We start from the raw sequence: 26,646 nt of genomic DNA, 5'->3' as shown, positions 1-26,646 counted from the left end.
CCCACGGAGCACCTAAGGCAGCGCAGCTCGTCCTGCCAGCAACCCGACCCCATCCTGAAGCCAGTAAACCCTGTCCTGCTTCACGCCATAACGTCCCGCCACGCGGTTCCTGCACCCACTACCTGCACCCGCTGGGACTGCGCAGCTATGGCCCTTCAGGGGTCAGGGATGACAGGGGCGAAGGTTTCTGCCGCCGGTCGGTCGTTGCTGCTCTGGACGGATCTGGGTGCAGATGATTCCGAGGGCCGTTACGAGTCCAGAGGAGAACTAGCGGTTCCTGGGGCCGTTATTGCTCCCGAGGGGGCCGAGGGTGGACGCTAACAGATGCCACTGCTGCTCCCAGGCCTCAGACCTCCCCTCGCCAAACAGGTGTGCTCCAAGGGCCCAGGCCGTGCCTCCCTCCAGGTCCCAGATCCTCCTGCTCAACTCAGCATCCTGAGTCATGCCGGCTGCCTAGGGAACCAGCCCTGCCGCCCTCCGCCCAGGCTCCATTCCTTATATTGTGGTTTTGTTTTTTGTTTTTACTGAGCTCTTACATGACTTATCTGGTGTTACCATCCGAAATAAATATTTCATTAAATACAGAATGAATTGTCTCTCTTACAAATTGACCTTTTACATACATAGGGGGATTTCGCTTAAAATCTCTCCTAGACTTTCAGGGGGAGGGACTATCAGAGTGAGCCTGCATAAAGACTAAAGGAGAGCCAGAGGCACCTGACCCTCAACCCCCCCCCTCCCATCAGCGGCCAAAACAAAACCTGTCTAGCCAGCGCTGGGGAGGGGCAAGCAGAAAAAATCAAAACCATAGAGTGCTGGGGATCCCAAAAGCCAACGGTGTGACCCCGGAGATCCAGGCTGTCTGATTCGCGCGGCCTGCCCCGAGGCTACAGAAGGCGTGGCGCCCCAGAGAAGGGGTTAACGAGTCAGCAGGGAATTAAGTGGCTGCGACACGGTGGTATCCCACCAGCTAAGCCCAAGCCCGCACTGACCCCCAGGCTGAGTTCGCGATTGTTGGCGGGGACGGAAGCGGTACAGCCCCACCCCCCACAAGGGACACTCCACTAAGGTAACCAGCGGCCACCATCTTGGACAGCTGAAGTAACCACCGCCACTGTCCGACAGATTGCAACAACAAAACAGGCACAGAGTACAGTTTGAACTGCCGAGAATCATCACTGAGGGGAAATCTGGTCTAGCAGGAGAAACTAAGGCTAGCAGGAGAAACCAGGAGCCTAGAGGCAAGGCCCTCGCGACTGGGCAGCTGTAAACTGCAGGCCCACCGGCGACAGTTCACCCACTGCCCGCGTAACTTGGCGGTAGGAGAACGCCCTCCCGTTGGTGACGGATCACCTGCCCGCGGCCTGTGATACTGGGCGGCTGGAGTCTACCCGCCTGCCACGACCGGGAGCTGAAACCACACAGAGACAGTCCAGTCACACACCCCCATTAGGGCACCCCAGCAAGGAGACTGGGGCCCGTCATAGTAGAGTAGTGTCGTCACTGGAGCTCGAACGTCGGAATTCCTTCCCAGCGGAATCCACGTTAGCAGTCATACTTCAACAACACAAAGGAGAGACATCAGAGTAATACAGAAACAAAACAAATCTATAGAGGAGAGCAGAAACACGACAATCAAAAAGAGCTGGAAAGTAACGTGGACAACATGAGAAAACAAGGGAAAAAAGGATTACAAACAATGCAAGACTACTCAATTCTACAGGAGGACATAGAAACTTCAGAAACAGGTATAGGGAAAGAACTCAAGGCATACCTAACTCGAATGGAAAGGAATATTAGAGAAGACATGAGACAGCAAGTCCAAGAAATAAAAATATATTTTGAAAATGAATTAAACAAACAAATTCAAATGGCAAAGAACGAGCTCTACCAGGAGATAGAGATATTAAAAAAAAATCAAACAATAATCCTAGAATTCCAGGAAACTATAAACCAAATTAAAAACTCAAACGAGAATATTACAAATAGACTTGATCAAGTAGAAGTCAGAACATCAGATAATGAAGACAAGGTTTATCAACTTGAAAAGAATATAGTCAACACAGAAAAGATGCTTAATTCCCACGAGCAATCTATTCAAGAGATATGGGATGTCATAAAAAAACCAAATCTGAGAGTCATAGGGATAGAAGAAGGCACAGAGATTCAAACCAAAGGAATGGACAGCATATTAAATGAAATAATTCTAGAAAACTTCCCAGAGATGAAAGATGGAATGGATTGCCAAATCCTGGAAGCCTACAGGACCCCAAACATTCAAAACCATAATAGACCAACCCCAAGACATATAATTATGAAGATAGCCAACGTACAGAACAAGGAGAGAATATTAAAAGCTACGAGAGAAAAGAGGCAGATTACTTTCAGGGGTAAACCAATTAGGTTAACGACAGATTTCTCATCACAAACTTTGAAAGCGAGAAGATCCTGGAATAACGTATTTCAAACGCTGAAAAATAATGGATTCCAACCAAGAATACTATATCCAGCAAAATTGAGCTTCAAATTTGACAATGAAATTAAAATCATTCACGATAAACAAAAGCTAAAAGAATTTGCAGCAAGAAAACCAGCTCTGCAAAGCATTTTGAACAAAACACTACAAGAAGAGGATGTGAAAAATAGTGCCCAAAACTAACAGCAGGAAGTATCTCAGTAAAGGGGGAGGAAAATAACCAAAAAGCAAAACTAACCAAACTAAAATAAATAAATAAAGAAGCATGACTGGAAATACAAATCATATCTCAATTGTAACCTTAAATGTTAATGGCCTAAACTCACCAATCAAGAGACATAGGCTAGTAAACTGGATCAAAAAAACAAATCCAACAATATGCTGCCTTCAAGAGACTCATATGATAGGAAAAGACATACACAGGCTGAAGGTAAAAGGTTGGGAAAAATCATACCACTCACATGGCCCTCGGAAGCAAGCAGGAGTGGCCATACTCATATCGAATAAAATCAACTTCAAACCTAAGTTAATCAAGAAGGACAAAGAAGGTCACTATATACTGTTAAAAGGAACCATCCACCAACAAGACATAACAATCATCAATTTGTATGCACCCAACAATGGAGCTGCAACGTTCATAAAACAAACTCTCCTCAAGTTCAAGAGTCAAATAGACCACAACACAATAATTATGGGTGACTTCAACACACCGCTCTCGCCATTAGACAGATCCTCTAGACAAAAACTGAATAAAGAAACTATAAAACTCAACAGCACAATCAACAATCTAGACTTAACCGACATATATAGAATATATCAACCATCATCAAGTGGATACACGTTCTTCTCAGCAGCACATGGATCCTACTCAAAGATAGACCATATATTATGCCATAAGACAACTCTTAGTAAATATAAAGGCGTGGAGATAATACCATGCACCATATCTGACCATAATGGAATGAAATTGGAAATCAATGATAAGAGAAGGAAGGAAAAATCCTACATCACATGGAAAATGAACAATATGTTATTGAATGATCAATGGGTTATAGAAGACATAAAGGAGGAGATGAAAAAATTCTTAGAGTCAAATGACAACACAGACACAACATACCGGAATTTATGGGACACAATGAAAGCAGTTTTAAGAGGGAAATTCATTTCTTAGAGTTCTTACCTCAAAAAAAGAAAAAACCAACAAATAAATGAACTCACACAACACCTCAAAAATCTAGAAAAGGAAGAGCAAAACAACAGCAAATGTAGTAGAAGACAAGAAATAATTAAAATTAGAGCAGAAATCAATGAAATTGAAACAAAAGAAACCATTGAAAAAATAGATAAAACTAAAAGTTGGTTCTTTGAAAAAATAAATAAGATAGACAAGCCCTTAGCCACGCTAACGAAAAGAAGAAGAGAGAGAACTCAAATTACTAACATACGGGATGAAAAAGGCAATATCACAACAGACACTACAGAAATACAGAAGATAATTAGAAAATATTTTGAAACCCTATATTCTAATAAAATAGAAGATAACGAAGATATCGATAAATTTCTTAAGGCATATGAATTGCCCAGATTGAGACAGGAAGACACACACAATTTAAACAGACCAATAACAAAAGAAGAAATAGAAGAAGCCATCAAAAGACTACCAACTAAGAAAAGCCCTGGACCAGATGGGTATACAGCGGAGTTCTACAAAACCTTCAAAGAAGAATTAATACCAATACTTTTCAAGCTATTTCAAGAAATCGAAAAAGAAGGAGCTCTTCCAAATTCATTCTATGAGGCCAACATCACTTTGATCCCAAAACCAGACAAAGATACTTCAAAGAAAGAAAACTACAGACCAATATCTCTAATGAACTTGGATGCAAAAATTCTCAATAAAATTCTGGCGAATCGAATACAAAAACATATCAGAAAACTTGTGCACCATGATCAAGTAGGATTCATTCCTGGGATGCAAGGATGGTTCAATATACGGAAATCAATAAATGCTATCCACCACATCAATAGACTTAAAGACAAGAACCACATGATCATCTCGATGGATGCAGAAAAAGCATTTGACAAAGTACAGCATCCCTTTATGTTCAAAACACTAGAAAAACTAGGGATAACAGGAACTTACCTCAACATTGTAAAAGCTATCTATGCTAAGCCTCAGGCTAGCATCATTCTGAATGGAGAAAAATTGAAGGCATTCCCTCTAAAATCTGGAACAAGACAGGGATGCCCTCTATCACCACTTCTATTCAATTTAGTTCTCGAAGTACTAGCCAGAGCAATTAGACAGACAAAAGAAATTAAAGGCATAAAGATAGGAAAAGAAGAAATTAAACTATCACTATTTGCGGATGACATGATAATATACTTAATAGACCCAAAAGAGTCTACAAAGAAGCTGCTAGAGTTAATAAATGAATTCAGCAAAGTGGCAGGTTATAAAATCAACACGCATAAATCAAAGGCATTCCTATATATCAGCAACAAAACTTCTGAAATGGAAATAAGGAAAACCACTCCATTCACAATATCCTCAAAGAAAATAAGATACTTGGGTATCAACCTAACAAAAGAGGTGAAAGATTTATACAATGAAAACTACAGAACCCTAAAGAGAGAGATAGAAGAAGATCTCAGAAGATGGAAAAATGTACCCTGTTCATGGATAGGCAGAACTAACATCATCAAAATGGCGATATTACCCAAAGTTCTCTATAGGTTTAATGTGATGCCAATCAAAATACCAACGGCATTTCTTGTAGAAATAGACAAAGCAATCATGAAATTCATATGGAAAAACAAAAGACCCAGAATAGCAAAAGCAATTCTAAGCAGGAAGTGTGAATCTGGAGGTATAGCGATACCAGAGGTCAAACTGTACTACAAAGCAATAGTAACAAAAACAGCATGGTACTGGTACCAAAACAGGCGGGTGGACCAATGGTACAGAATAGAAGACACAGAGACTAATCCACAAAGTTACAACTATCTTATATTTGATAAAGGGGCTAAAAGCATGCAATGGAGGAAGGATAGCATCTTCAACAAATGGTGCTGGGAAAATTGGAAATCCATATGCAACAAAATGAAATTGAATCCCTTTCTCTCGCCATCCACAAAAATTAACTCAAAATGGATCAGGGAGCTAGATATCAAATCAGAGACACTGCGTCTGATAGAAGAAAAAGTTGGCTACGATCTACAAATTGTGGGGTTGGGCTCCAAATTCCTTAATAGGACACCCATAGCCCAAGAGTTAACAACCAGAATAAACAAATGGGACTTACTTAAACTAAAAAGTTTTTTCTCAGCAAGAGAAACAATAAAAGAGGTAAATAGAGAGCCTACATCCTGGGAACAAATCTTTACCCCCCACACCTCTGATAGAGCCCTAATATCCAGAATGTACAAAGAACTCAAAAAATTAAATAATAAGATAACAAATAACCCAATTAACAAATGGGCCAAGGACCTCAACAGACACTTCTCAGAGGAGGACATACAATCAATCAACAAGTTCATGAAAAAATGCTCACCATCTCTAGCAATCAGAGAAATGCAAATCAAAACCACCCTAAGATACCATCTCACTCCAGTAAGATTGGCAGCCATTATGAAGTCAAACAACAACAAGTGTTGGCGGGGATGTGGGGAAAAAGGTACACTTGTACACTGCTGGTGGGGCTGCAAAATGGTGAGGCCAATTTGGAAAGCAGTATGGAGATTCCTGGGAAAGCTGGGAATGGAACCACCATTTGACCCAGCTATTGCACTTCTCGGACTATTCCCTGAGGACTTTAAAAGAGTGCACTATAGGGATACGGCTGCATCAATGATTATAGCGGCACAATTCACAATAGCTAGACTGTGGAACCAACCTAGATGCCCTTCAATAGATGAATGGATAAAGAAAATGTGGCATCTATACACAATGGAATATTATGCAGCACTAAGAAATGACAAAATCATAGAATTTGCAGGGAAATGGATGGCATTAGAGCAGATTATGCTAAGTGAAGCTAGCCAAGCCCTAAAAAACAAATGCCAAATTTCTGCTTTGATATAAAGAGAACAACTAAGAACAGAACAGGAAGGAAGAGCATGTGGAAAAGACTACAGTAAACAAAGACGAATGGGGGGAGAGAAACGGAGAGAGAAGGGAAAGCATATGGAAATGGTAGGAGACCTTCAAGGATACATAAAATTACAAGAGGCTATGAGGGGCAAGGGGGAGGGAAAAAAAAGGGAGAGAATTGAACAACAGCAGGGGAGATAGAGAGGGAAGATGGGAGGGGAGGGGAGGGGAGGGGGGATAGTAGGGGTTAGGAAAGGTAGCAGAATACAACAGACACTAATATGGCATTATGTAAAAATGTGAATATGTAACAGATGTGATTCTGCAATCTATATTTGGGGTGAAAATGGGAGTTCAAAACACAATTTGAGTCTAATGTATGAAAGATGATATATCATGAGCTATGTAATGCTTTAAATAATCAATAAAAAATTAAAAAAAAAAAAGAAAAAAAAATTGACCTTTTGAACATCCCATGTTGAGGTTTGTTTTTCATTGGGCAGCAAAAGCTCTATAGGACAGCAAACATTTCACTCAACAATCTGTCAAACTTTATGTATTTTGTGGAAAAAATATAATTCTGGATTCCAGATTTTGTCATTTTATTGATTTGTGATAGTGTTTTGATTTATGTAAAAATATGTGAATCGAAAGTATATGACTTTGGGGCTGGGGCTGGGGCTTAGTGATAGAGTGGGTGCCTAGCATGTAGGGGGCACTGAGTTCAATCCTCAGCACCACATAGAAACAAGTAAATAAACAGAGGTATTGTGTCCATCTAAAACTGAAAAATTTTTAAATGTTTATGACTTAGTTTTTATGTGATGCATCATCAATATAAAAGTGTTGAACACTAACAGTGCTTACCACAAGGAGAATGTAGTATTTTTGTTTCCTGCATTAAAATGTCTGGAGGAAGGGAGCCAGATGCGTTGTATGATCATTTAGTGTGGGTCATAATGTCTTTATAAATTGGCAGTATAATTGCATAGTTTAACCCTCATTTTATTTTCCCCTCTTGCTTCATGGTTTTTGCTTTGTGTAGCAGTCTGTCTTCCCAGCATCCTAGTCTTGGTTTAGTGGCTGTGGTCTGTCTCCTCTTCCTTCTGAGTGTGAAGGAAAGGTGGGAATCCAGCAGCAGTAGGTCCAGCAGACTTTGCTGCCCAGACTGAGGAGCGGGTGGGCTGAGTGGGGCTCATACCTGTCTTTGCACATGTAAATCAGACAAGCTGGGGTCACTCACCACAGAGCACCATGCACGGAACAAGAACTGGAACCTCAGCATGTCAAGCCACCTGTAGTCATTATTCCCATGTAAAAATAAAATTGTCTAAGAAGTCAAAACCATTTCATGGTGAGCCAGAATGACATCTAATTAAAGGAGGGTGCCTGAGCTGGAGTGCAGGACTCGGCCAAGTCCTCCTGTGTTAGAAACAAAGGCCTTGCCTGTGTGACTTCCCTTATGAAGCCCTGTTTCAGTTATTTTCATTTCTTTTCTTTTTTTTCCAGTAAACATTTCTTTAATCTTTAGATTTCTTTTTATAAGAACCCAGTTCAACACGTCTGTAATTCAACAATATAAAGAGAACACAAATAGCAAAAAAGCCACCTTTGCTTCCTCTTAATATATCCCTTATTAGCTTGAGGTAGGACTTATTTCTCTGAAGATTCTTTTATTGAGTTGCTGTCAAAATGGAACTGAATTCCTATGTAGAGCAGCGGCATACCTAAGTGAAACATTAGAAAATAAATAGGGAATTCAGACTTTAAAAACTAGATAATTGAATCATGTGATAGCAAAGTTATGGTCTTACCCAGGAAAGCTACTTGGAAAAGGTAAATTTTAAAGGGTAACATCCTATGAATTGTCACTTACAAATGGAATATAAGCAAAGGTACCAGTGAACAAGCAAAGTACAACTGCCTCTGTCCCATAAGTAGACTTGAGTGTGGTGAGGCATAAATAAAGTCTCCAATGAATGGTATCGATTTTGCTGTGAGAAAGAAGGATGAGGGCTGGAGTTGTAGCTCAATGGCAGAGCACTTGCCTCGCAAGTGTGAGGCACTGGGTGTGACCCTAGTACCACTTAAAAACAAAGACATTGAGTCCATATACACTGAAAATTTTAAAAAAAAGAAAGAAAGAAGGATGAGTATACTGTGTAATTGGTCTAGCACCTATGGAGGATGTGACATCTACATAAGTAAATTTCCCACATAAAATTGAAGTTGCCTTGTGCAAGGCCCTGGATTTGATCCCCAACACTAACAAAAACATTGGTGTTGCAATGGGCAAAAGGTGTGATTATGCAGTCGAAGGGGAGAAATAAAGAATGTCCACACGCTTCTGCACTTTTCAATGCTTTATTCACTCAAATCACTCAATACAATTTCACTCTATAAGTTCTTAATCAAGAAAATGACAATCCTTAATTCTCGACACTGCAATAGACATAACAATTCACAGCAAACAATTCTGTGGATTAATTAATTCTAAGCACTGCAGCACACTTAATCATGACAGGCTAATGACAGACATCCCTCTGCATGCTAAGTTCAAGTGTCAGATCAAAAGGCTTTAAGTCCAGCAGATGCACACTCACTCAGACAGCGGTGATCAGGTCAGGTGATCAGGCTTTTCCTGGGGTGGAGCTGACAGCCGGCTGAGGAGGTGGTCCTAGGAAGAAGTTGCAGCTCTCACCAGAGTCAAGATGTGGCTGTAGAGTTTGAGAGTGATGAGGAAGATGCAGAGGGTCAGCAACTGACGACAAGTGATAGGCTGTCAGTCCAGGTCATTATCAGGCACTCCAGCTTGTGTGCATCAGTATTGGCTGGCTGAATGTTCATTTGCTCTATTATTTATACTAAATTTGGGAGCTTTTGACCCCCCTTTCGATCCTTATCAGCTGCCACTGGATTTCTCAGTAACATCATTTTACCCTGGGGTTAAAACATCTCACCTGGTGGTCCCCACCCTGATATTTTTACCTTTCCCTATTATCAGGTGAGGACAGCCTGCCAGAGGCTTCACTCTGAGTTTATCAGGGTGAGGGGAAGTGACTTGCTTGTGTCTGAGGGCCACACTGGAGGGCTTCATTAGGCATGCATGGTGAGACTGCAGGTTTCAAACTGGAGTTTTTAAAATGGAGTTGCTTAGGCTCAGGCCTAAGGCCATTCTCACCGTTGGCTATTTTAACTTTAATTAAAATAGCCACAGACTTGTATATTTCTACCAGCCTCTGTAACTGTTTTGCCTTTTCTCCATTTGAGTGATAAAAAAAAAAAGAAAAAAAAAAAGAATGAAGGTCCTGTGCTTTAGGAAATGCACCAGTAATCAGAAGGCCAATGGAGGAATATAGGCTTATTAGCCCCTAGGAGGCTCTGGGCAAGGGTGTGGACTGGGCTCATAAGCGTGTGGTGCTGCTGCAGCTTGTCCCCGCAGGAGGATCATGGCCCCTTAGCAATGCCCGGCAAGCTCCTGTCCGTTACCCTGCCCCTACTTTTGCTTCTTGAAGAAAGATTATCAGGTAATTATTGGTTTTCATTGAGATGTTCATGTATGTGTGTGTGTGTGTGTGTGTGTGTGTGTGTGTGTGTGTGTTTCTTTTTTTGTAATGCTGGGGATGGAACCCAGGGCCTTGCCCACGCTAAGCAAGTGCTCTACCACTGATTTACAGTCCCAATCCATGTGTGTGTGAAATGATGACTCACAGGCACCAATCCACTCCTGTCCAGTTCAGTCAGAGAGTTTGAATCAAGTTTCCTGCTGCCTCACACCCTGGCCAAGAGAGCAGGTAGAGAAATATTTTTGATAGAAACCACAGTGCCTTATGGGAACTCTAAATAAGAAAAGCATGAGCTTTGGGGTCAGACTTCCTGGACAAGGAATTTAATATGAGCCTTGTTCGGGGCTGGGATTGTGGCTCAGCGGCAGAGCACTCGCCTAGCACGTGCGGGACCTGGGTTCGATCCTCAGCACCACATAAAAAAATAAAGCATTGTGTTGTGTCCATCTACACCTAAAAAATAAATATTTAAAAAAAAATATGAGCCTTGTTCCCCTGATTCATGGAAAAACTGCTGCCCTAGGATTTCTGTGAGGTTTAAAGGTGCCATTGTTGATGAAGCTCACAGAACCGAGCTTGGCACACATTAATCACCTCCAGGGCCCCCTTTCTCTCTTGTTCATTGGAGACAGCGCCCCTGAAAGGAGCCCCTCCTGTCCACGTGATGACACTCATTTGTTCTGCTCAGAATCCTTGTTAGAGAGGCATAGGTGAGGAGGAATTGGTCTTAGGTGCCTTCCCAAATGGCTCTTCAGGTTAAATGCTGATTGAATGGGCTTCAAGAAGAATCTTCATGAGATTTTTCCCTCTAGCAGTCTGAGGTGGAATTTCCCAGGGATCATAACTGCCGGGGTCCTGCCCTAGCGGGGTCCAGGGAGTCCTGAAGGATGAGTGGCGTCGTCGAAAAGGTGAGACAGGAGTCGTTCCGTTGGAGCAATCTCCAGAGAGAGAGCTAATGCAGCTTTCTCTGGGTCATCTTTTATTACAATTTTTCTCATCATTATAGATTCAGAATATGTCATTGATTATATAATTTAAAACTTTGCCAGACATGACATTTCCTTGACCATGATTGGGGGTACAAACAATGTAACATTAATTTACATTTTTCCAGGATATGACCTTCAGTTATGTAATTATTAAAAGTACAGAATCATTAATAAAATACGTCACTAATTTACATTTTTCAGATTTTCCCAAGATTTACTATTTTTCACAAGATATGTTATTTTCTTATTAACTAATGCCAAACTACATAACCAGACTCGAAGTCTCCTAACCAATCATTAACCTAAAGTACACTTGCACTTTATTTCTAATCTAAAATTCCCATCTAAAAAAGTCCCTTTAAATCTTATATTTAAAATAGCCTAAAGTTTATGAATCATTCTTAAAACATATCAGAAACCTATACAACTAAAAACTTAAGAATTTCTAAACTTAAGAATCTAAATAAAATAATATTTCTAACATTATTCTAAAACTGTGTCTTATAAAGCTATTTTAATTAATTCCTAAATTTATTCTCATAAGACTGGTTGAGCTGCTTTCTCAAAGAGTTTCTTTGTTTCTCAGTCAAGGTGCACTAGTTCTCATATCTTTATAATCTTTCTCAATAGAAAGTAAGTTCTAAAAATCAATCCACTTTCCACCAATATTAACTATGCTCATCATATATCCCTATGTAAAGTAAGAAAGGGTTTATAAAAAGAGAAGAATATAGCTTTATATGTTTTAACTTTCCTAAGTGTATAATATAACTTTCCTTAATCAAAAATGAAACTGCATGTGGTGAACTTTGTGAAATAAGCATACTGATTAGGTTTTCTAAGAGGCTGGAAATATGGGCTTGGGTTCTAGTTGATATAATCAATGTGGTGCCTAAAATTCTCATGACCTTTCAAAGGATGATTGTTGTCCGTTATCAGGTTTGTCCACAATGTACTGAGATAGAAGAACAGCCTTCTGCTTTGTCCTTGATATGCTGAGGAGTAGTAGAACAGCCTTCAAGGCATGAACTACATGTTATGTTCTAGCCATCTGAAATTTAATTTTTTTGGCATTTAACATACTCATGCCTCCTGTCAGAAACATAAGCATGAAAATGAAAAGTCCCAATTACATAAAAAAAGGGTCTCATGGTTTCCGTTTCCCACCAACCAGCGTGGCTTTGCCAGCATTCAACCTCACTGTGACCCTGTCAAGACAGTGGGAGAGCGGCTTTGCCAACACTTTTTCTCACTGTGACCCTGTCAAGACAGTGAGTGGGGGATCGCCTTCACCACATAACTCTGTCTAAGATGGGTTCCCCCACCTGTCTGGGGTTACCCTTTTACAGTGTGAACTATATTTTTTATTTTCTTCTTTAAATATTGGAGATTGAACCCCTGTTTTATCACTGAGGTGAAAAAAATCTCTGATTTACTATTCCCATTCCATTTTTAAAGTTTTAATTTTGAGACAGGGTCTCACTAAATTGCTGAGGCTGGCCTCAAACTTGAGAACCTACTGCTTCAGCTCCCCAATAACTGGGATTATAGATGCACACCAGCATGCCTGGTTACAGTGTGCAATCTTGCTGTAGGTTATTTAGGTGTTTCTCCTGCAGGTTTGAAGTAATGCCTGCTTTTAAACCCACAGTTTAAAAGTAAGTTGCTACATAGCACTAATCCTTTTAAATGACAGAACAAGGATACACTTTTATTGTACTGTTGGTCAGCTTTTCATTGCTGTTACACAAATCCCCGACAAGCACAATTTAGTCGAGGAAAACTTTATTTGGGGTTCACGATTTCAGAGGACTTAGTCCATGGTCTCCTGAGCCCATGACTCTGGGCCCACGTGAGGCACCATGGCAGTAGGGCCTGGTGCTCAGTACATGGCAGCCAGGAAGCAGGGAGAGTGGGCTAAGGCGACAGGGAAAAAATATCAAACCCAAAGGCAGGTGACCCCAGTGACCTATTTTCTCTAGCCACACCTCATCTGCCTACACATAACACTGAGTACAGTAGTCCTTTCAAATTATTAATTCACTGATTAGATTGCAGCTCTCACAATCTACCTGTGAACATTGTTCACCTGAGCTCATTGTTAATGAGCTTTTGGGGGACATCTCATATTCAAGCCATAAGAGACATTGAAATACAGCACTCCAAATCTCTGTTCTACTTTGACCTTGGGCACTTAAGCAGTGAAAGTCTTTAGTCATCCTCAACACTACACTTTTAACTGTTGCCAGAATAGAAAGAAAAGATAAAACCTATTTACTCACTCTATAAGGTTTCTACGACAATGTGGGTTTGTCATAAGGAAATTGATGTGCCCTGAAACTAACAATGTGACTTATTTCCTCCATGGTCTAAGACCTGAAGATCTCAGGACTTTAAAGAATTCTCAGAAAAACAACTCTCCAAATTCCTGAACAATCACCTGGCCAAATTGGTAGACAAGAGTGGCAAATTCTAAGTGCAAAGATATTCATGCACACAGGATAATTCTACTATATATTTTAAGATTAAAATACATTCTCACAAAAATACCAAAATGATAAACCATGTATAGAATAACTGCCTCTAATCCAGAAGGGTTTTTAGAAGAAAATTAAAATGTAGGGCTGGGGCTGTAGCTCAGTGGCAGAGCACTTGCTTGCCTAGCATGTGTGAGGCACAGATCCTCAACACCACATTAAAAAAAAATAAAATAACATAACAAAGGCATTTGTCCATCTTCACTAACAAAAGAATTTTTTTAAGTATTAAAATGTAGAATAAGATGAACAAACACACTGATAGGGACATGCTCTAAAGATAGGACAAAAATCGAGCCCACATAGCCCAGCAAAGATGTGGAGAATCTGTAACTCCCTTCACATCACTGGTGGGAGTGGAAAATGGTGGAAAACAGTTTGTTGGCTCCTTGACCAAGTAAACACAGACTCCCCGGTATGAACCAGCAATTCCATTCAGTGTATATTCCCAAAGAACTGAAATCAAGTACCCCAACAAGGATCCATACACACATGCTCACAGCTGCGTGATTCACCATAGCCAAAGAGGGAAAACCACTCCAATGTCTATCAGTAGATGAATGGGCAAACAAAATGGGTTTTATCCTTATGAAGGAATATTATCAGTTAAAGAAGGAATGAAATGCTGGATGTGCTGATGTATAGATGTAAATATACAGCCATTGTGCATTCATTGTCTGTCAGTCACAAATTCACCCTCTTTTCTTGCTCTGTGATCATGGACCTGGTCCTTGTAAATCTCACTCCTTTGTCATCCTAACTGGTAAACCTTGTCTGGAGGGGATTCTGGGAGAGAGATGGAGCTTGATTTCACACTTAGTCCCCTCTTTTGTTAGACAAGGAAACTGTACTCAGAAAGTTGTCCCAGTCGTATAGCAATAAGTGACAACTGGAGATAAAGCATGGGTCTCCTGCTGGTGCCCCCAAATTCACCTGCTCTGTAGTTTTTTCCCAATTCGACCCCTGTCCACTCCCTCACAGATGAGAGCATACAGCTGGAAACCCTCATTTTGCAGAGCCTGGTTTTCTTTTCCATTCTAAGTGGATTATTTCAGTATTTTGCCACAAAAGACTGACCAATACATTAGGTTATGCCATGGAAACATCTCAGACATCTCAGTGACTTCAAACGAGAAAGGTATTGTCCTGCACACTGTATGTCCTCAGTGGATGTGCAGGCAGCCTGTCATTGGGTCCTGGAGGCACACAGGCTGGTGAAATGGCCGCCATCTCCAAGCTGGGTAGTGGTTACACCAGAGAGAAAAGAGGGCTTTCTGTGCATCTCATATTAGAAACACTCTGCACTAAAGCTAAGAAAGATGTTATTGACTCTATAGCTGGGAAATATAGACTGCTAGAGCACAGAGAGGGGTGGAGCATACTTGGTGGAGAGTTTGGGATTTCCCCCTATATGCTAGCCCATGCCTTTATAAATACAATCATGTCAGTCCTTGAATTTCCCTTGAATTTACCATGATCTAAAACATTAACACAGGGGCTGGGGTTGTGGCTCAGCGGTAGAGCACTTGCCTCGCACGTGCGGGGCCCTGGGTTGGATCTTCAGCACCACATACAAAAATAAACAAGTGAAATAAGGGTGTTGTGTCCAACTACAACTAAAAAATAAATATTAAATAAATAAATAAATAAATAAAATATTAACACAGACTTGAATAAAACTGTCATCATTTTGTAGATAACCACATCCATCCATGTAGTCTGATACCGTGTGCCCTGCCATGGAAATATTACTTACCCAGTACTTTTTTTTTGGGGGGGGGGGCCAGGGATGGAATCCAGGGGCACTTGGCCACTGAGCCACATTCCCATCCCTTTTTTATATTTTTTTTAGAGACAGGATATTGCTCAGTTGTGAGGGCCTCATTTGAGATGATCCATGGACTCCCAGAAAGTGTTGACACTCTGCAAAGACTGTGAACATGCATAGAATTTTCTATGATTTTATGTCTTCATAAGGACTCTTTGAGTCAAGGATACCTAAATGCAATGTGTGTATTCCCAGGGCAGATTTCAGAAAACAGTGGCCAGTGGCATGTAGCCAATTAGATTTGCTAAACTGAGTGTTTCCATTTAACTTTTTCAAGTGATAATTCAGTGTGCGTGGGTTCTTTTGTACATACTGAGCTCCTTCTTGGGAGGTCATGTCATTTCTGCCCTCCCCCTTCTTCCTTGCCATACTCCTTAATCTCCCACTGCACTGAGCTCTGAAATGGAAATGCCCAGAGGTTGGGTATCTAACATGTGTTGTGTTGACAATGGAGAGAAGAACCCGGGTCTAGACAGAAGTGAAAAAGGGGTCAGAGACCCATAGGTTAGTTTGGCAAAGTGGACAGAGTTTGGATCAGTCACAACAGAGACCATCTCCTCTAGAACTCTAGGACAGGTGCACATACCAGTCTGACAGTTGCAGGTGTTTTCCTTCAAACTAGTGGCCAGGTTGGAATGAGTGATGACATCAGAGGCTTCCAACCTTCCTGATTGGAAGGGACAGACTCTGTGAACCACTGGCAGTGCAGTGGGCAACAGTTTGTCCTCAGAACTGTTCCTCACCTGATTTCTCCTGCTTGGAGAAGAGCAAACACAGTCTTATTCAACCAAATTCTGGAAGAAGGCTTTGCCTTAGTAAGAACCTAGGTTTTGTAGAAGGAAGACAGAGTATGGGAGAACTTATGGCGGATCAACAAATCTCCCAGTCTGGGCAATCGCCTTCCCAGCGGAGCACCTCAGAATCCCACCTGGAAGTGGTGGTAGATGATGAGGTCCCAGGTCCATCAGGTGAGGGAGCTAGAGTGAGAACTGATTTGACATGATGACTGGTAAGGAGGAAGGAAGGGGTAGAGAAGCCAGGAAAGGTAGACTAAGGAGCCCACTTTTGAAGTTTGAAGTTCCTTGCCATGGGACAAGGAAGTCCACATGGATGGAAAATCTGTAGAGAAAGGAGTTGGGTTAGAAGATGAGATATAAGCATAGGAAGTAGGTAGAGGAGATGTAAAAAGGGTCACTCCACCCATGGAAGAAAGTGTCCATAATTAGGAAGAGTTTTGAGGAACAGGGAGAAGGGACACTGGTAAGGAGAATCAGGGGCACATTTTTATCAGCAAAGGGGAGAGGTTGAACAATAGCTCAGAAGAAGGTAACAGTTGAAGGTCTGGAGTGGGAGGTGAACTGGGATCAGATGATGAAAGGATGAATTCCAAATTCAGGAGCTTGACTCTGCTTCCTTTACTCAGCTCTGTGGGTAAAACCCTGCCTCCCATGTCGGTCCTCGAGGAAGAGAGAGTGGACCTCAGAATCTGAGGGAGACTCAGAGGATGATCTCCCAGGGATTTTTGATTCTATACTCCGGGTAGAATCTGGTCTCCTGCCTGAGACCACTGGCATAAAGAGAAAGAGAGAGTCCTCCACTGAATCTGAGGATGAGCTGGAGGATCTGGAAAGTGAGCTAAATCACCCCTGGGATGTGGAGTCACTGTGTGACCACAAAATAAAACTCAAAAAACGGCGCATGGACTTGGTGCAACCAGAGCACCATGAGGTTTTCAACAGGCTTCTAGGTAGGGAGACACCCAGGTAGCGCCCTCCAATCCTGCTCTTTACACAAAGAGGGAACTTATAGCCTCTGCACTTTTCCAAAGAGCCCTGCTATCCCTGAGATCCCCATTCCTGGAGGACTCAGGACCCATGTACCCTGTGAAACTCTTAGATGATGGATGATTACATTACACCTGAAAAATGACCCTGCTTAGGATCACAGAGCTTGGTTCCAATTGTCCTCACTGATTGCAGACACTGTGGCTGTAATACATTTCATCCTCCCTGAGAGGTGGTTAACAGGACCATGTTCACACTGTTGTAACTATCAAATGAGAAATGACCTAATAACTCTGGTTCTAAGGTTATAAGGGGGGATGATGGGCCCCTACAGTTTAAGAGAAGCTCTTACTCATACAGATACCTTTCTGTTACACAAACCCTCACTCAGTTGTTTCCCTGGGGGAGTCTCAGGTCCAAGCAACTTTCCCAGGAATGTTCCTGATCTCTTCCTATCCACCTCTATTGGGCAACAATCCCACACCTTCTCCAAGGGAGGTCCTGTTCTCCTCTCTGCTCTCTATCTCCCATTGAAGCCTCTCCTGGTTCCCAACTAACACCAGTGTTCTGCTCACAGAGGATCCTGTTGTCAAAAGATTCCTGGCCTGGGACAAGAACCTGAGGGTGTCTGACAAGGTGAGGTTGTTCTCCACTGGGCAGTGTTACTGATCCAGCACAGCCTGGATGAGGAGGGATTTCTAGCCCCATGGTCCTTCCCTCTGTCTCCACATAGAGCCAACAAAATGTGCCAAGTCCTGGCTCTTTTGTGGCTTGTCACATCTCTCTTCAGGACCTAGCAGTTTCCTGCAGAGAGGATGGGTGGACCTTGCTTTTTCTTTGAGTGCTTTGGGCTTCAAGCCCAAGTCCACAGTCTTGCATGGCTACCCCCTTTTGCTTGTTGTCACCTGAGGTTCTGGGCTCCTCTCCTCTTTGCTCTTCTTGGGACCCCCCATTCTCCAGCTTACCCAAGACCCTCCTCACCCAGCTCACCTACATGCCTTTCCTCAAAAGGTCCCCTCAGAGCTGATCCTACAGTACACACTAAGCCTCCTCTTCCCCCGACTGCTCAGACTGTCACAGGTCCTTCCCCAAACCAGCAGGTCTCCTTACTTGGCGACCTTCTCTTAGGGGCACTCTTCACCCCAGACTCCCATTCCTCTGTCCCCTCTTTCCTCCTCTTCCAGGATGTGACCTCTCTCTGTGTTCTTCCTCTCTCTCCATCAGTACCTCCTGTCTATGGTCATAGCTTATTTTAGCCGAGCTGGCCTCTTCTCCTGGCAGTACCAGAGAATCCACTTCTTTCTGGCCCTGTGAGTATTTGTTCTCCTTCATCAATCAGGACTCACTACCTGGGAGGGTAGGAGGGGAGCAGAGGGGCACTAACCTTTCTTTGACTTTTAGCCTCTTTGTCCTGTTTGCTCCGTGTACACGAGATCACAGCACTGTAGTATAGTTTGTTTTTCTTTTCCACACTTCCCTAGTCAAAGCAAACACACATGCTCCCTAAAGGCCAGTTGTTAAAGATTCAAGGAAACCAAGGAAACACAAAGCCCACCTGAGAGGAGTGGAGGAAAGCATGGGCACCTCCTATCCCTGGCAGAGACTGGAGGTGCAGCCACATCTGACTGCTCTTCCTTCCTGTATCTATACCAACATTGCTCTGTTTTCTGCCTCTGGATTTCCAAGACAGATGCCCAATTCCCAGCCTGACACAGGTCCAGTATAGGGTGGTCCCCTCTGGTTCTTCATACAGGAGTCTTCTCACATTTGTGGCTCTTTCTACACACCCCCTGAAAATTCTTCCAAGATGGGTCCAACCACCCCTTAGGCCTCTCCCACAACTGTGTTGCTCAATGCTTTCTAGAAAAAGGCTGGAGTCCTTCAGAAGGTGTGTGTCTGGCAGAGTCCTCTGGACCAAGGTGTGGTCCTCCATAACACTTAATAGGGCTGGTGCAGTCCTGTCTGAAGATGGTCCTCTGGGAGTCCATTTGGGAAGCTGACTCCAAGGGCAGGTCCTTCTTGGTTGTGCCTCTAAAGAGCAACCTGGTTTCTTTCCCCAGCTACCTGGCTAATGACATGGAAGAGGACAACCAGGCTCCCAAACAAGAGATCTTTCGTTTCCTCTATGGGAAGAGCTACGCCCAGCGTCCCCTGTTCCACAAACTACGCTATCAGTTCATCTGCTCCATGGGCTGGAACACTTGGGTTTCCAAGGAGGAGTGTGAGGAGGTGAGTGGTGCTGTGTGTGCTTGTGGGGGGAGAGAGATGGGCTGACTGGAGAGACACAGGAAGGTGGGTGGCTGCAGGTGGGCTCTGGGGAGGAGAAAGCTGTGGAGGTTATGCATGGAGGGAAGGACTTCCCAGCCACTCTTCAGTTTTGTTTTTTTGGTTAGTGAACCAAACGTGTATCTCAATTTACTGTATAACATCTAACAAAAACTTTGTGAAAATTTACCAGGTATACATAAGTGATTCAATAAAAGAAAGTCCCAATTCAAGAAAATGAATTTCATATCTGAAGAAAAAGTAAAGTATATTAAAAATGTAAAGCCAAGTCTAATTTCTATGCAATAAGGGAAGTATAGTTTTAAGCAGATTTAAGTGACTTCATTTTAGTATAAATTCCAGCAGATTTAAGAGATTTTTAGACATATATCTTTGGTCTTTAATATATATTTATGTATAGATACATCAAACAATTGTAAATTATGATTTATTTTAAAGGAAGTGGATAAATGAGATGAAAGGAATCTTTATACCAGATTAAAATTATTCACAAAGTGTAACATTTTATGGTGAAATATTTTTTTCATTTGTAAAATATCTGGACAATTAATTAATACTTTGGAGCTAACTAGAATTAGTTTAATTATTTGTCTCAAACTCTGGGATGAACTCTTTTGTTTTAAACAAAAATAATCCAAAAGTATGTATATGCCAGGCTTATCATTATGTAGAAACTGTAATAGGGTTTCAATGATTAAAGATGCATCTAACCCTGTAACTAAGTTGTTTTGATGGACCCAAGCAGAAACATCACTAACATTAAACCATTATTCTACTCAAATCAGAGACAATGATAAAGCTTGTCTCTTAATAAATACAACTTTTAAAATTTTATTAGATGGGACACCCAAAGGATTGTATCTGCCAAAGCACTTCCAAAATTTTCTACACAGCTAGCATAATTTACTTATCTAATATAAAATAGGAAAGTTTATTCAATTTTTATTTGAAAGAAAGCTGAAAATATGATGTCCCATGCCTTATATTATATATAATATGCTCCTCATAAGTGTCGTCCATGTTAGTAATAGCTGATATAATGTTGTGATATCCGTATATGGCTACTTCATTTGTCACCAGGCTAAATAAATCTAATAATTACACCTTGCTGTGTCACCTCCTTTGTAGTTGACAGAACTTAGTTATTAGAATCAAGCCTCTCAACATTGTAGTTTTAGATATTTGCAGACTGTTGAATCACGGTGACTAGAAAGTCCAAATCAAGGTGAAGTAATTTTAAGGAGTGGAAAAATAAATTAACCATATCTTCAAAACCCTCAATATCCTGTAAAGTCATCAGCTTTGGTGGGGGCTCTTTTCCTTTCCAGATTCAAGCTTATAATCCGGAGCTCTGGGTGTGGGGCCGAGATCGCGCCCTCATGGCCTAGAAGTCCTGGAACTATGGAGGCCTGAGGGGAGGGACAAAACTCTGCATCCCTGGCTTGATGACAGAGTCAGTGATTGTCTATTCAGGATGCTCGAGGACCTAACTTCTTGATCCACTCCTGTCCACCTCCACCCACAGCCACCCTCTGTAGATGGTGAAACAGTCCGAATCTCCAAGTCAGCTTCATGGTCTCAAACCACAACCATTCAGATGACCCCCTAGAGGTATGCTGGGTGCTCTGAGGCTGCTCAGCCAGACCTGAGAGAGAACAGTTTATTACACAGGATGTGTAAAAATCCTTAACCCACAGCAATTGTGCCCACATTCAGCTTTGATGAATGGTTGATCTTGGTCTAAAGTTAATATCCTTTAGCCATGAATCTCTCTCTCCCTCTGTAAATTCTCTTTTTAACCTCTCCTTTTAATTCATCTTGGGTCACATATCCCTTAAGGATACCAAGCATGGAGATGATTTCTTTATAGGATTGTCACAGTTTTAGTAAATACAATAAATGTTATTTATTTTGAACTATATTTATTTTCAAGAGTCTTAAGATAGATATTGTTTGGAAAATTGTTTTTCCTTATTAGTTTTATGATGAGTGTTATAATAGGTTTATGTACATAAACATTTCTTTGGAATTTTTAATCTTTTACTATTTTATCTACTAATTTTATATCTCAGTGCTATTTCCCCATAGTCTTATAAAGTTTTTATTTGATGTTCCATCATCATTATTGTGAATATTGTTATTTAACTTGCGTTGACATGTTTTTCTGTCATTTTAAAGTATGTATTGTAAAGACCACATGTGCTATGTGCTTTTGTTTTGTACTATGTGCTTCGGAAGAGCATAGCACAGTGCATTGTGTGGAAACTGAATAAAGTTGAAAATCTTCTTACATTAACGATGCATATGATCATGTCATTCTGCATTGTTTGGTTTTTGTCAAATGAAACTGTGGTTTAACAGGGTTGTTGTTAATTGACCAAATTTCTTACCTGTGGAGGAAAACACCTCAATTATTTTTCATCTTGGAAAACAAGAGAGAAGGTTGCAGAACTTTCTAACTAGAGACTGGAAGCAGGAAACACAGGGAGGACATTGAGAGAGACAACACAGGAAGAGTGAAAGAAAATTCTGGGAGAGCTGTATAACAATCTTAAATGCAAAATCAAAGAGAGGCATCTCAACAGGAGATGCCTTCATGGTAATGGTCCAAGGAGGGGGACACACAGGGAATGGTAGACTTTGCTACTGGAGTCACAGTTTGAGTCTTTTCCAGAACCTGTTTTCTAGTTTTACATAACAGAAGGAAACCCAAAGGGTCTTGTTGAAATAGAAACTGGTGAAGGGAAGTGAAGGTACTAGGGCAAGTTGTGAGAAGAATGAGATGATAGGAAGAGCTCGAGCTGGTAAATAGATAGGCACAGAGAGGAAAGGGCTAACAGAGTAGGCACTGAATGACTGCAGACAAGCATCTTGGGAGATGGGAGCTTCAGAGAATACGGGAGCAGCTGTGGAAAGAAGCAGGTGAAGCAAAGTATCAGTCAGAAGGAAAACAAAGCTAAAGAGAGGTGGCAACAGAGCCAGTGATGAGATGTGGTACGGGGTTGGAGAGGCAAATGGAGATGATGTGAAGAGGCTGGAAAGTACCTACATGCAATGAGCTTAAGGCTGGTTGAATGAGGAAAAGAGGAATGGTGGTTGGGTGAGTGGAGCAACTGAAGAGGTAAAATTCCAGGAAGGAAGAAGTCATTAAAGACAGAGACTGTGCAATACAATTCTGATGCTTATCAATTGCATGGAGCTCACTGACACAGGTTGAGGGCCCCCTCTATGCTGCCCTGTCTTCAGAAACCAGCTGTAAGCTCTGGGATTCCCAGACCACTCGCACTTCTAATCAATGGTGCATAATTGGGGATTCCCATGATCCTATTTTGTATAACTCTCTATAACATCTCACTGAGGTTAGGAGAGCATAAATCCTACATTTACTGTTTTATCTTGTCAAAAAGGACACAAATTGGCACCAGCTAAAAGAGGCACATGGCTGGAGATGAGCTTCCCAGGTTGGTCGTATACATCCAATGACCTACTGTATAATTCTCTATAGTATATCACTGAGGCTAGGAGAGCACAATCCTATAATTACTGATTTGTCATGTAAAAAAGGACACAAATTGGGACCAGCTAACAGAAAAGGCACATGGCTGGAGGTCTAGGAGGGTCTGAATGAAAGCCATCATGTCCTTAGGATGCAGCATCTTCAGAGGACATGGATGTATATGACCTACCTAGGAAGCTGACCTTGGTTTCAGTGTCCTGAGTTCTTACAGGAATTTCACTAAGCATTTGGTAGGAGTGGGATGAGCAGAGCAATAAATCAGACTCAGGTCCTGCCCTGTGGGTACTTACTATAGAGTGGAGGTGAGTGTCCAGGAAAGAAGACAAGGAAAGGGGTGTGGATAGAGACCGGGGAAATCATGACATGAACTACACAGCGTGAGGGTGGCACCAGGCAGCGTCAGGGTCTCCAGACTGGTTTTGTGTTCCTGATCACTGTGTGAGAGGTGCCCTTCAGAAGTCACTGCCAGGAAACTCTCTTGATGAAAGGCCTGTCTTGGGTAATGCTGGGCAGGCAGGCACCGGACTCCAACTTTTGGACCCACCAAAAGGCTGTCTTTCTGGACCCACCTAAGTCAGCCTTCCTATTCTCACTGTAAGACCGATTTCCTGGCCACTCCAGAAGTCAGCATGCAGAGCTCACCGGAAATCCATGTTCCAGGGCTCACGGCAGGTACCAAGGCAAGTACTAGAACTCTATTTCCCAATTGATAAAGACCTCCAGACTCATTGAATGCATGAAATTTCCTAATGTAAATACTATCCTATAGTCTTATCATGTGTTCATATTGGGGGATATTGCATGAATGGTACATTGAACCTGTGTGTACCATTCTCACAAGTTTCCTTGCACCTGTAAGTATTTTGAAATAAAAAAGTAAAATATTCCAACCAAGCATTTATCTTGACTGAAATTCCCCCAGCCTGGAGAGCATTGTTTAATTCCCATTTTATGCATCTTTGGGAAAGACTGGTCTTATCTATGGCAGATCAGTGGATTCCTAGCAGTAGGGGCTGGGTCGTTCCTTTTTGAAAAAGTCGCAGGAATATCTCATCATTATTTTGGCAATAATTAAATGTTAAGTTAAATTTCCCCCCAATTATCAAAACATTGACATAAATGAATGCTTTGGTCGTAAATATTAAAGATAACAAGTTGATTTTCAAAACAAAATGAAAATTATATTTCCTGATTTTGAAACACTGAGATAGAGCTTGGCAGGTAGCAGTGACAGATAAGCTGTCTTTCATTCAGTCCCCCTTCTCCCTTTTAGTACTACCACCCCTATTTTATTTTTCCTGCTTTCCAGTTGGTGTGGCGTATGATTAGTTTAGGCAAAAAGATACAGGAGAGCAAAGAATCTGAATAATCATAGGAGAGAACTTGAGTGTATGAGATTAGCTGAAGTGACAGTGTCCTTGGGTGGCCTGATGGACTCTTGTGTCATTCCCGTTGCATCTTTCTGATCTTTAAACATTTTGTCCCTATAAACTGCTGCCACTGGTTTTCTTCCTTCCTCTGTGTCTTCTGATGTCCTGTGGCATCATTTTCTCCTTATAGAAAATTGTGGTTTCCTGATTCTTTGCTCTTTTAATTTTCTCATCTTATCTACTTTGTATAAGTTATTATAACATCAAACCCTTTGCCCTCCTACTTTTCTGCTTTTAATCATTCTTAACACGGTTTTGAATTTCCCCACATTCTCTTTCTCTAAGAAAGCCAGCTGTTCCTGTGACCCGCAACTACAGCTGTCCTCTCCCCAGCTCTGCTCAGCCTCCACTGCAGCTCTGTATGTTCTTCGGTTCCAGAAGCCTGGGTGCTCCGAGTCTGCCATATTCTTGTCTTAATTGCTCCTGTGTTCTCTTCTCTGGGAGTCACATTCCTTCTGTCATCACAATGCATTTCCAAAGCGACTCCCTTGATGCCGGGTTTCTGTTCTCACGACTAAAAGGCTCAGGGGTCACTCCAGTTGAACTGGGCTGACTGGGCCACACAAAATAACCACACAAGAGACACCAATACCTTTTTGTTTGGGATCGCTGTGATGGCTCCTCTGACCTTAAGGGTCCGCAGGAAGAGAGAGAGCAAGAGCACCGAATAGAAGCTATCCAAATGAGGCAAGGGGTCAGGTTTCAGGGGGCTGAGTCTATCTTCATGATGTCCACTGTCAGCAGGTTGACTGACACCTGGGTAGGCCACACCCAAGGGCACAGTAAGAGAAGGGGACACACACAAGGCACTTCCATGGAAGATTCTATCCTAAACTGGGCAAGGGGTTATATTATAAAGGAACAGGTGAGCGTAGCTTCACCCGTGGGGCTGTAGCAAGACACACCCATGCACGAGACACCGATCCTTGCACCCAAGAAGGGTGGGGAAAGCTCTGCCACATTGCTGTGACTGAGCGCCTCAGCACCCAGCCGGGGAGTGTGACCCAGTCACCTGCAAGGTTGGTCTCCCACACTTTGATTTATTTTCCTTCTCAGCTTTCCGTGGCCTCCAGCCCTCTCACTTTCTCAGCTGGTCCATATCTTCATCCTGGGAGTGGTGTGAGCTTTCCCCCTTCCCAGTGACCTCCCCTCTCTTCAGCTGGACTCACTGAGGCTTCTCTCTGCCCCTGGGCTTATACCACAGCCTTCTCCAGGATTTCCAAATGCTCCCACCCTGACCCTGTAGCCTGGCCATCTGTTTTCTTGCCTGATCTGGGACTGGTAAATACATACACCGCATGCATCAGTTTCTTGGGTTACCCATTTTCATTCAGTTCTTCTTCAAGGTGCTCATATGTCCTCTTCTACCCATGTCTGCCATCCTGAGTGGACCTAGAGCTACTTCACTACCTGTGATTCCTATGTGTCTCATAAACAGGATCTGTTTCCAAGCTGCCCTCACCAGACCATCTCTCCTCTTCATTTTCTAGCCATTTCAGTGTCTGCAGAGCCTACACTCCATGCTGCTCTTCAGCTATCACCTTCATCCTGCTTCTGATTGCTGCCCATCTCCTGGAGCTCTGTCTTAGTACATTATTGTTGCAATAAAGAAATGTATGAGGCTTCATATTTTATTTAGAATAGACATTTATTTACTTACTTTTGAACTGCCAAGGATTGAATCCAGGGCTACATGCATGCTAGCAATTCATGTACTACTGAGCTATACCCCCAGCCCCCATAAAAATTATTGGATTGATAGTTCTGGAAGTCTAAGAGCAAGGTGCTGGGTTACTGGCAGCCTCCTGCTCCATAATGACATCACAGTGTGGAACAGAAGTAAAAAGGGATCAGGCCAAGTGCAAAAGGAGTCATATGCATGGTGTAGACTCCCTAAATAACAACCTGTTCTCATACCTCAGCATTTGAGACCTGCATTAATGCCTTCTGAGGTGAGTGTCCCCATGATCTAATTACTTTCCATTTGGCACCACATATAAAAGGTTCCACCACCTCAATACTGCCACACTGGGGAACAAGTTTAGGCACTTGGACCACTGGGAGGCACATATCTAGTTTCAGTAAGCTGTCTTCCTTTGTTCCATTTCCTGTGACTCCTTGGCTTGGATCAATTTGCTAT

The 26,646-nt window shown here is 42.2% G+C and overlaps 2 protein-coding genes across 8 annotated transcripts in view; one reads left to right on the top strand and one right to left on the bottom strand.

Moving 5' to 3' along the window:
- The window catches only part of ZNF12 (zinc finger protein 12), a 1,264,586-nt gene that overhangs the window by 654,956 nt on the left and 582,984 nt on the right, over nt 1–26,646 (bottom strand). Inside the window, exon 7 of one of the 7 annotated variants that reach the window (XR_014022768.1) lies at nt 8,905–9,286. The exons of 3 other annotated variants lie outside the window; for them this stretch is intronic. The gene's annotated coding sequence lies outside the window, so the exon portion shown is untranslated. Of the gene's footprint in view, nt 1–8,904; nt 9,287–22,302; nt 22,466–24,106; nt 25,263–26,646 lie in introns of those variants that run through there. 3 more of the 7 variants (XR_014022770.1, XR_014022766.1, XR_014022767.1) reach the window with 3 other exon arrangements.
- LOC308650769 (speedy protein E4-like) lies at nt 18,236–19,610 on the top strand. Its single transcript, XM_081297097.1, has 2 exons — nt 18,236–18,583; nt 19,334–19,610. Exons 1-2 carry the CDS (start codon nt 18,510–18,512, stop codon nt 19,545–19,547), a joined length of 288 nt encoding a protein of 95 aa, XP_081153223.1. The 5' UTR covers nt 18,236–18,509; the 3' UTR covers nt 19,548–19,610.

The sequence above is a fragment of the Spermophilus citellus genome (assembly GCF_964194105.1).
Source record: "Spermophilus citellus genome assembly, chromosome: 6".
In the NCBI taxonomy this organism is placed as follows: Eukaryota; Metazoa; Chordata; class Mammalia; order Rodentia; family Sciuridae; genus Spermophilus; species Spermophilus citellus.
Note: the sequence above shows the minus strand (reverse complement) of the source record. Positions and strands in the feature narration are given on the sequence as shown.

Excerpts from the sequence above, each read along its gene's own strand:
- LOC308650769 (XM_081297097.1), top strand. The coding sequence starts at position 18,510 with ATGGTCATAGCTTATTTTAGCCGAGCTGGCCTCTTCTCCTGGCAGTAC. Across the intron at positions 18,584-19,333 it reads ATCCACTTCTTTCTGGCCCT|CTACCTGGCTAATGACATGG; the intron begins GTGAGTATTTGT and ends TTCTTTCCCCAG.